Source organism: Papilio polytes, unplaced genomic scaffold (genome assembly GCF_000836215.1).
Source record: "Papilio polytes unplaced genomic scaffold, Ppol_1.0 DF822289.1, whole genome shotgun sequence".
NCBI lineage: Eukaryota > Metazoa > Arthropoda > Insecta > Lepidoptera > Papilionidae > Papilio > Papilio polytes.
The window spans coordinates 2236784-2247919 of NW_013526915.1; the positions used below are offsets into that span (position 1 = coordinate 2236784).

An 11136-nucleotide genomic window follows, 5' to 3' on the forward strand; every position below is an offset into this window, starting at 1 on the left:
ATAAACCCGAGAGCTTTACAAGATAAATGTCCTGTTTGTATAGCATATGATCTCTTTATTTTTAATTCAATTTTGATCGACATTTTTACTTTATAACTAGTGGAGTAGGCTCATTGTGTCGCACATTTTGTTGTATCTTAATGTGGGTTTTCACTGCCGAAACATGTGCAGAAACATGTCTCTTTTGACATAAGAGACATGTCTTTGTACAAGTTTGTGTAGTGGAAACTCATTTGTATTTTTAATTTATCCACACACACACATTTTAACAGTTTGTCGTCATTGAAACTCCTTTCTTATTGGAATCTCTGCAATAAATAATGTTTATTAGCTATTTTTGATTTGCCTTACAGATGTTAAAATTATATGTTTTTTAATAATGAAAGTATTTTTTACACTATCTTAATAAGGACCTTATTAAATATTCTTGACAAGAAAAGTCTTTTATAGATAATCTAGATGAAATTGTGGTCTTGTAGAAGTCTAGAATGTTCTTTTCCTTTTTAAACATGTTTAGATTAAACCTTAAAGTTATGAAAACAAAATATTTGATTTTTTGCAAATTTTAGTTTACCAAAGGAGTTTCAATTTTGCAACGATTTTATCTGTACATTGATTTTGTAAATATATGTATCGAATTGACGCTTAGCAACGGGCGATTACCAGCACTTCTGCGCACATCCTTAGCTGGGGAGTCTATGGCTTACATACTAGCGTTTACATAACACCCAAATAGAAAAAAAGCTCATAATGTAATCGACACAATCTTTGAGGTTATTAAATAGTACGAAGTATTTGATTTGGCACATAGGCAATAAGAGTACTCTTGAGACCGATGTGCCAACTCAAATGTCGATACTTATTCAAACGAATTCTGTATTTTTAATTTGATTCTTCTATTCTATGTATTTGTATAATTACTGAACTATCATGTATGATTTTTTTTATAAAAAAATAAAATACATATTTCGTTTTCGATGAAATATTGTTAAAAATGTCTTTATAACGCTAGTTGTAACGTGTTTCGGACATTCCACGGGCTGCTATCGAATTAGCTCAATAAAAAGACTGTTTGAGACTTTAAAGAAAAGATTAATATCATATTATGGAGAAATATTTTCTGAAGCACCTCGACAGAGAATTTACATGCGTTTTCGGTGTGATTTAGATAAGATCGCCACTCGACTCACTAGTATGTAAGGACAAATGCTTAATGTCACTGTGATAGACAATACTAGTATATCTGGCAGAGAGACGGTAACATCTGAATACACGATCGTTTATATTCGTTGTTTGTAGACTCTCAGAATGTAAACTGTGCCTTCTTTATTCTTACTTTGTATCTTTGAAGTGTTCTTTGCTTAAAATGTATTTAATTATTTGACGGCAAATGTTTCAATAAACTTAGATTTTAAAATAAAATTGTATAGATCATGTTAACTTTTAAATTAGTAATCGAATTATAGACAAAATGTAATTAAAAATCCATTGTTTATTTAAAATCGACTTTACAATTGTATAGCAAATGTATAAAATGAATAATGTAAATAACCCCTTTGAAATTGAATATTATTTTTAATTACTTAGTAGGTAATAAAGAAGGTACAGTAGTGTTAATGAATTGTTAAAGTACAAATGGTATGTGCAGAAGTTCGTCCGCGCCCGGTCGTGCCCAGCGGCAACTGCGCGTTCGTGCGTAGTGCGCAGTACGCAGTGCGCAGTGCGTAGTGGGCAGTGCGTAGTGCGTAGTGCGTAATGCGCAGTGGCCGCGTGCAAGTGCGCATGAGTGAGTGCGTGTGTGTGAGGCCGCGTCTCGCGTCTCGCTGTTCTGTTTGTTGACACATTATGTATATTTGAATGATTCAAATTATAAGAGAATATGAATTTTATTGCTTGTGTTTTCATTCATTACCTTTACAGAATTGGAAGTTATCATTGTGACCATTTTCCAGAGGTTAAAGACAATGCACACTTTCTATGAAATATAAAGAAACAGTTTTTTCATAAAAATGGATATTTATATTAAATGGACCAATACATGTTTTTAATTATTTCTAGTGAATGTGTGAATCTTTTATTCAGTATCAGGTAAGGTGCTGAGGTCTTAATTAGGGATTATTCTAGTTTGGGTAAAAAAAAAACAAATGATATTTACCTATTCTATTTACAACAAAGAAAGCTTACTTAACTCTACATTTAAATATATTTGAATACAACATCCTGGAAGCTATCCACAGTTTGCAATTCTAAAGTAACAGGGCATTGGATCCAATTAGACAGGAGTTCCTCCGTGTAGCCGAGTAGGAAATACATTTTGGTTGGCGATACTGCTCTTCTTATGATAGCTGCAACTCTTATGTGGTTGAACTGTCTTTTTATAATCACCTGAAAATTACCATAATGTAAACTTTGGTACAAAGATCAAAAACACAGTTTTTTCTTAAAATTTCTATAAACTTCATAACAAAAAACTATGATTCCATTTCTGTTACTGTTCTTAGTAAACTAAGAAAACACATGAACTCACTTCACTGCATACAAGCCCATGCCAAGTGCCTGTCATAAATCTTCTTATAAATTCATCCTCGACCACAGTTTCTGATCTGCGTAAGCCATCTTTTAAACTTGCTGTGGAATTCCAACAAAAATAATAAGTATGGTTTTATCAATTTTTATTAATACAACTATTGACTTTCAAGTAGCTTTTTAAGTTTTTTTTAAACTTGAAAATACAAACATTTTAATCATATTTTGATATGAGCACAATGACTTTCGCTTATAGAAATTCGTAACTTTTACAGGCTCTATTGTCGTTTTGTCCATAATGCTTGCTACAAGCAAAATACGTGAAAGTATCATACTTCTATATTCTCATAATAAAATAGCTTTTACATACATGTATTCCATGAGTTCCAAGATTTGCGGTGAGCGATAAAATGAGGCGGATTTGCCATTTCATATGTTAGAGGTCGGTCTCTCTTCTTTGTAATTCTGTACTTTCCGGAGACAACACGACACAAAGGTGCAGATGTATGCAATTGTGATGCTAATATTGGAGCCAGATTGACTACCTGATCAGCTAGTTTAGGCTGTAAATTTATTTTAACAATTATTATAATGGATAGAATATGTTATCAATTTATATTGGACATTACTTACCTGGATAATTTTTAACATAGAAATATTCATTTTTTAGTTTCTTTTTTATTTTTATTAGTGATAACTTTAAAAACAAAAATCCTGTAATAAGAAATTCTAGGTTATTGTAACGTCAATGTCGGTAATAACACCTGACAGTTTTAAATGTCAAATTGCACTTTACGTTCCTCGTCAAAAAACATTTTAACCATCGGGAGAATAATTTATTATAGTCGTAGTTAAGCAATAATAAATCTTATTTTGTTTTTGTCTAAGTTCTTATCAGTTAATTTTATACAACAACTTATATGTTATTATCTACTTCTACACCATAACTTACTGTTATCATTACAAGATCAGAAAAGGGGTCGTAAGTTTTCCTAAGAGGTAAATTATTTATTTATTTTACTTTGGAGATTGTGGGTACCTTTGGCACTTTCTTTCTGATTAAGATTCCATCAGTATAGTGCAATTACTCATCACTAACGCAAATGCAAACACAAGAATAAAAAACGACAGTCATAGATTTTTTTAATTGTGAATGTCGCTATTAAATGAATTACGGAAAATTGAAAATTAAGTGTTATTGTAATTAAACACTTATCGATAAAGTTCCAAAACCATTAATAGATTCTTGTTAAAGTTGGTTTAGTAAATGTATGCAGACGCCTTAAATTAAAATGCGTTATTCCTTTAGTAGGGGAATTATTATATTCGCAGTGTTACGTTATGGAGGAGGTAAGTATTTCATGAATTTTTAAACTGTTATTAGAATATGAGACTTAATAATAAAATTCTTATTTAGCAAATGAAATTACGAAGGATGAAGGCAAAAAAGTTGCCATCACAGATATCATGAATAAAATTGGTAAAATATTGAACATAATATCAAAAGCACCAAATGAAGAGAAACCAAAAATATTATCACAACTAGAGCAAAAACTGCAATTAGCAGCGACTCAATCATTCGGAGACGATGGAAGGAAATATGTGGATATAATTATGGAAGGGATAAAAACGAAGGCGTTGCCTGCATTGAATAATAAGAATGATAGAAGCTTTAGAGAAACAGCCGAAGACTCGAATGAAAGTGAAGAACGTATTGTTAAAGATCACTTGGCTCAGAAAGTAACCGATAAAATCGATTCTTTTGCCAAACACTACTTAAATCAATTGCATACAATTGATGAAAAACGTGCATTTTTAGAAAACGTTAGGAAAAGAATGTTAGAAGTCGCTCGGGTAAAGAAAATAGCTTTAAGAACTGCTGACAATATTGATTATAACGAAATAATTACAAATAGCATAAATGAAATTTTAAAAAGGCATATTTTTCATAATTCGAGAAGAACAATGAGTAATGCCGAGTACGAAGAAATAGTAAAACAAAATGCTAGCAAATATCCATTAGAACATAACAAAAATAAAGCAAATTTTGAGGAAATAGATACAGATTGCGTTGTTACTATTGCTATGATTTGTTCCGAAGTAAATTATTTAAATAAAATTACTTGTCCCGATAAAGAGAAAACTTTCGAAGTAGATAATATCTGTGACGGTATCGTTGACTGCTCGGATAGAGCGGATGAAAATCATTGTCGAGAACAAGGTTTGAATTATTTTGGTCGTTGTTAATTTTAGAAAACTTAAGTAGGAGGGATATTTTATTATTACTTATAAAATTATTCTAATTTTAATTTCAGCAACTAAAAAGTTAGATTACGCGCTAAACTCTTTATTTGAAATGAATCGATCTTACGAGCTTAATTGTGTTTTGGGAAAATCCAACGATTCTATTGTCCAACAAAAGATAATTCGTGACTGGATAAAGGGGCAAATTGATGTAGTTAAAGACTATAAAGATAGCTTTATAGAGAGTAATATTACTCAAAGCAGCGAGGTAATCGTAAAAAGAGTTTCAGAAGCTTTAAACAAAGTGATGTTAAATTTGAGCAAAGGAGTTTGTTCGCGACAGGAAAAATCAACTGCACTGGTTGATAATTCTCGTAGATTCAATCGTATACTAGACGAGGATTTAGAAGATGTTTTAAGGGAAAGTGCTTTGTATCCAAAAACATGCATTTGTGAAAAAGATCGTTGTGTTTCTCGTACTTGTGTCAAGTCTTGTCACGAGGCTTGTATACTCAAGTATGATTTGAGCCGGTGGAGTTGTCCGGGTGTCAATGGGTCAACGAGCGTGCATCTGGATACAATATGTGATGGTAAACTGGATTGTTATGATGAGTCCGATGAAGATTCTTGTAGTACAGGTATGTGAATTTTGTTATTAATTTTTTTAGCCGAACAAGAATAAACTAATAACCTTATTGTACATAACGAAAATTATCTGGAGAGTTCGTTAAAACTACTGGCTATGCAGGGTTGACGCATCTGTATCGTAAAAGGAACTCAAGGAATTTTCCTTTTACTCGCAAAATGTAATAACTAACTCATTCTTCAGCTGTGTTGTATCATCTAGGTAAAGGAAGAGGCAAATTCGAAGCGAATATCGGATTTCAACAAATCATTAAATTACTAGAAATGAAAATGGCTTCCAAAGAAAATGCACAAGTGAGGAATGATCTTTTACGATTGTACAACACCATTTACAAGCTACAACATTTGCTTATGGAGCCAAACCTCAAGATCGACGAACTTAGAATGCTACGAAGCAAATGTTTCGATTTACTAAGTCTCGTTTATGGCAATTATATCAAAAACACTTACAACGCCAACCATGTCGATGAGATGTATAAATTTTTGAAATCTGTAAACGAAGTTATTGTGAAAATTCTTAAACACTCGAACACAGGGAATAATAAAATTATTTCTTCTAACGGTTGTATTTGTAAGAACAGCAAATGTATAAAGACGTACTGTTCACCAGAATGCGCTAGGGCTTGTGAAATTGAAAAGAAATTGAGTATATATTACTGCAAAGGTAACAGCAACCAGACAATAACAGTTGAAGCGGTTTGTGATGGTAAAAAAGATTGCTCTGATGGAGATGATGAAGATACGTGTAGTGGTAAGGAATTGATGACCAATTTCCACCAACATCTCATAACTTGTAGAAAATGGATGGAGTGAGTAAGAGCTTGACGTAAGAATGGCTTTGTTAAATACCCACTATCTGAATTTATTCAAAATTCATCGTTATTTCAAATGTGTATTTCTAATTGCAAGTCTAATTAAGTATTTTTATATAGGGGAAGTTTGTCGCCGTCACCATTTCTACTATCTTCGTATGGGTATAAAGGAGGTCGGAAAGAAACACGAAGGTACAACGTTAGGGGAAATGCTGAGGTTTTGGAGAACGAAGGTACAATTATGTTAACACCATCACGATAACATTTTACTACCTTCTTAGTTAAAACATACCTATAAGCCACATAGATGTATAATTTACTAGCAATAAACTTTATGTTTTTCCAGGCGACGTCCATGCTCCTCCTAGCTGAGAAATTAGGCCGACCAAGTGTGCAGTTCTACCAGAAGTTAATGAAGGATATGTTAAAAGATTTAGTTCACGTCTACGCGGCATTCGATGTGAATAAAAAGAAGACCACCAGACCAGCATTCGGAGAGTTCTCCAAAGTATCCCAAATAGTTATTAATGCTAAGAAATATTGTTCAAAGTGAATAAAGGTCTTGATTGAATTGGTCTTTTTATTCTGACGTAATTCTAAACTAGAGGTCGCTACTGATAGAAAGAAAGATAGATTTAAATTGCCCTTAGCTTGTGCAATCAATTGTAAAAGACAGTAAACAGACAAGAACAAAAGACAAGAAGACAAAAACAAGAAAATTATAATTAGGACATCAGACCCGCACATAAAGGATGTAATTATGAGTATCTAACTTTTGACTCATCAAGAAATGCCTCATTAAGGGCCTGTCCCAGCACTGGCTGATAAAGGCTCAGCTTAAAAATGACGTCACTGTCAGATAAGGGAACAAAATCCGATGTTTCTCTCACATATTTTACACGTTCGATTGTTAGCAGACAATTTACAATTTGGTGGGACAGGTCCTAAGCCTTTTTGAGGTCAAGTATTAATTTTGGTAAGATGGAAAACTTTACTTTGTAAAGAGTAAATACAAATATAAAACTCATTAAAAACAGTCAAAAATAGCGTTCAGTGATTAATTTTCATTATCAAAATTGTTTACTGCTTTTTAATGTTCTTTACTATTACCATGTTAATTATTGCACTTGATAGCAAATAAAAATTTAATTAAAAAAATATAACAAGAAAAGTTTTTGGTAATTTTACTTTTAGATACAACTGTGTACACATTTCTTTGTCTGCGATGTAAATGAATATGTTATTATGCATTATGCGTCAGTGGCAATAATTTTCATTGCGAATATCTTTACTAATTATGAAGATATTATAGAAATATGTCGGAATGTTTTAACTTCATTCGTATTATTTTAAAGCAGAAAAATTGAGAAAAACCGATAACTTAACCTTTGATAAAACTGAAATCACACCAAATATAGTCATGTGACTAAAATGTTTTTCGGATTATTCTAATTTTAACTATACCCATTGTAGATTTAATTAGCTATTTTTAAATTAATAGAAAATAGTAATATTAATATAGCAAATTAACCAAATGTTTGCTGTAAAAATTCTAGAGAATAAACACAATAGGTGTGTCATTTATTTATCGTGTACAAGTTTTCGATTTATCAAAATTCCCTAACTAATCTATATTAAATGTATCGAATCAGTTGTGTAGAATAAAAACGCAACATCGTACATTACTAGCTCAGTACATCAGTGAACTTCACGACGTAACGACAAGATGGCCGGTGAGTATTGTTTGATATTTTGATAAACTGATAACAAACTTGATAATATTCTAGAAATTGTGCAATAATAAGACCTATTTTCCCTTTTAACCCACGCATATAATCATTTATTAAATTTTAATCGAATTACTAAATAATAAGAGTAATTTCTTGTGATTAATATTACATTAAAAAATAAATAACCTCAAAATGCGATATAAATGAAATTGCCGGGAAATTCTCTTGTGACTTTTTTTTAATTTTCAAATAGGTTGTTCTTATATGTGGTTCAACTTAATAAATTAATGTTAATTGTGTTAGTGTTATTTATATCATTCTTTAAAACAAATCTAACACGAAAAATAAAGTTTAAAGTAATATAGATATTCCAGTCTTATTAAACCTATGTGTTTGTAGGTACCGTCAAAAACTATATAATTTACGAAAAACAACTGGCACATACACAAACATTGTGATTGTCTACGTTCCAAATTTAAATTATTTTTACGATAAAAACTTTTTATCGGCTTTTGTATTTCGAAGAAGTCTTCGAAAAGTTAATTTCGGATTACAGATAAAAAAAGTAGATAGTGAATTTATCTATCCGATTAATTGAAAAATATTTATAATTCAGGAAGTTTAGACATAGGACATATTTCGCGTCAACTACGTCACATTTAAAACATACTCGTGATTATGAAAGTAAAGGCAATTGTCCTCAATAGACAAAGAGTTTTAAAGCAAATAAAACTGAATAGGTGCGAAGTTGTCCAAGGATTACAGACAATAAGCTGACATTACTCATTAGTTCAAATATTGATAATATATATGGTATATCTTTATCTTTCAGGACATATACTATATATACATTTGTATACGTTGTGAGCAGAAACTTGGAAACTACTCTAAGGGCCTGTCCCACCAAAGTGTCTGATAACAATCCAACGTGTAAATATGTGATGAAAATATCGGATTTTGCTCCCTTAAGGTGACGTCATTTTTAAGCTATCTGAGCCTCTATCAGCCAGTGGTGGGACATACCTTAAGTGTTTAAATAATTGAATTTGTTTTATTATCCCTGAAACAACAAACTAAACAGGACTTACTGCTACGCGAATTATCTGAAGAGTCCCTTAGGATAGTTTAAATAAAACTCTCTGAAATTATAATTGATTGATGTTCGTTTTCATAAATACATCGCATTTGTTAATACAATACTTGAATAGTATCTTATTGATAAAATGCTTAGAGACATTATAAATCTATTATTGTAAGAGTACATTTATGATAACCGTTAAATGTTATTGTCTATGGGTAATTAAAAATAAACTAATAGATTTAATAAATATTAGATACTAGCTGTTCCCCTGCGACTTCATCCGTATAAACTAATGAAAATGTTATTTTATTGTTTACATGTGTCAAATAAACAATTGCAAATGTCAAAATACCAATTACCTTACTATGGCAATTTTGCTTTTCTTGATGTTAGCAGCAACTTATGGTTTCTTTCCCACATTAGGGTTTTTATCCAAATTATTTACTCCCTAAGTTTAATCGCGTGAAAATATATAGCCTAAAGCATGACGTAAGTGTAGGGCTTTTTATTACAAAAGATTTATTCAAAAATATCCTATAATTGCTGACATTTTAGGCAACAAAGAAGTGTGTGTTTACGCTTTATTATAATAGTATAGACTAAAATGTTATCAACGTACGGACCTTTAAACTTATACTACTTAAGAAGGAATTCTTTACAATTCGTCCCCAGCCAGAACCAATATGATTCATTTGTTTGTCTGATAATGAGTTTGTTTGATAAGAGTTCGTAATAGATTTCTAAATACTTTTTTTAACTATTCCGGAGTCCTATCAGTCAGTACCACCCAAGGAATTATTCTTCTAATTATGAAAATTAAAATTGTGATAAATGTTTTATCCAGGACGTCCCTATTATGGTTACGGCGGACCCCCTCCCCCGCACGGTTACCCGCCAGGCTACCCACCAGGCGCCCCAGGCCATCCTCCCCCAATGTACCCTCCACCGGGCGTCATCTACTACCCGTACCACCCTGCATACTTTTACCCTTACCCTCCTCCTCCCGGTCCCGTCGATGTGGTAGAAAACGCTGAGCCAGAAGAAATAGTGCCAGAATTACCGGGAGAGACTGTTGAATTGCCTTGGAGTAAGTTTTAGATGCACGTTACATCCGTGTTACAGTAACGTGACGTTACAATTGTTGACGGATGTTACATGTAACGTTTATTATCAAGGCTACGGTTTGGGTAGTGTTGGGATAACACCTTTAGTACAATACATAAAAATTAAGTTATTGTAGGGTAATGATTCAGTTTATTTTTCTTTATTTGTACATTATCTTATCGATAAATCCGAATGTTGAAATTTTAGCAATCTAATCCGTTATGAGCAAGCTTTATCAATTTATCGAATACAATAATGTTTCAAGTAAAAAATATGAATCATTTATTCCACGTATACGAAATTTACAATAGATCATTCATTGCTTGTATTTTACATATTTTTTTTTATATTATCTATTTTATTATCATTAGAAAACGTATCAAGACAATACTAGGGTTATACATAATTACAAAGTGAACCCTGCTAGGGTTGTACAAAGGTGTTATCTAGGGATTCCGTGTTGTCTGCCAATGTTGGGCCAATCCTCTCTATGGTTCCCTTCCTTCACCTATCTACCTCCTTGCCGTAACCAATCTTTTTGAAATACTACTTTAAAAATTATATATTTTTAATTCGGTGATACCATACAGAGTGTTGGCCGTCGCTTTCTGTGTCGTTGGAAATCAAAACATTTGTTATTTTAATTAATCGAGACGATTAACTTTTAATAAAAAAAACAAAATTCTTTTTTTAAACTTTTTCAAACCATTCTACATTCTACACTACATACAGCTTATCTATCATTTATATTTATTTCTGATACTACAAAAATGTTAGCCTTTTCAGTCCACTATTAAATACCAAGCTTATCAATTTGTTACTTATTGCTCTCGTATGTATTAACACTTTGTCTGCTCATTTATTCCAGGTACATACCGTTGGGTCCCCGCATGCCTCAGCCAGCGCAGCATCCCGCCCGGCGCGCTGAGGGTTGGCACGGACGCCGATGGGGATGAGATCTACGCAGGCCGCGCGCCACACGAAGGCGACATTT

At 32.2% G+C, this 11136-nt stretch overlaps 3 protein-coding genes across 3 annotated transcripts in view; 2 read left to right on the forward strand and 1 right to left on the reverse strand.

Annotated features, from left to right (window-relative positions):
• Positions 1-2145: 2145 nt before the first annotated feature.
• On the reverse strand, positions 2146-3227 carry LOC106106239 (28S ribosomal protein S24, mitochondrial). The gene is made up of 4 exons (XM_013286789.1): positions 3160-3227; positions 2897-3089; positions 2528-2628; positions 2146-2385 (listed from the first exon to the last, which is right to left on the reverse strand). The coding sequence occupies exons 1-4, from the start codon at positions 3187-3189 to the stop codon at positions 2197-2199; spliced, it is 513 nt and encodes a 170-aa protein (XP_013142243.1). The 5' UTR covers positions 3190-3227; the 3' UTR covers positions 2146-2196.
• A 1264-nt stretch (positions 3228-4491) lies between these two features.
• On the forward strand, positions 4492-6228 carry LOC106106186. The gene is made up of 4 exons (XM_013286732.1): positions 4492-4747; positions 4842-5038; positions 5114-5408; positions 5600-6228. Exons 1-4 carry the CDS (start codon positions 4492-4494, stop codon positions 6226-6228), a joined length of 1377 nt encoding a protein of 458 aa, XP_013142186.1.
• A 1641-nt stretch (positions 6229-7869) lies between these two features.
• The window catches only part of LOC106106237, a 4352-nt gene continuing 1085 nt past the window's right edge, over positions 7870-11136 (forward strand). The window contains 3 exon segments of the mRNA XM_013286787.1: positions 7870-7960; positions 9883-10125; positions 11011-11136. The exon segment at positions 11011-11136 is cut by the window's right edge and continues 3 nt beyond it. Of these exon segments, the coding sequence (XP_013142241.1) occupies positions 7954-7960; positions 9883-10125; positions 11011-11136 (376 nt within the window). The 5' untranslated portion in view covers positions 7870-7953.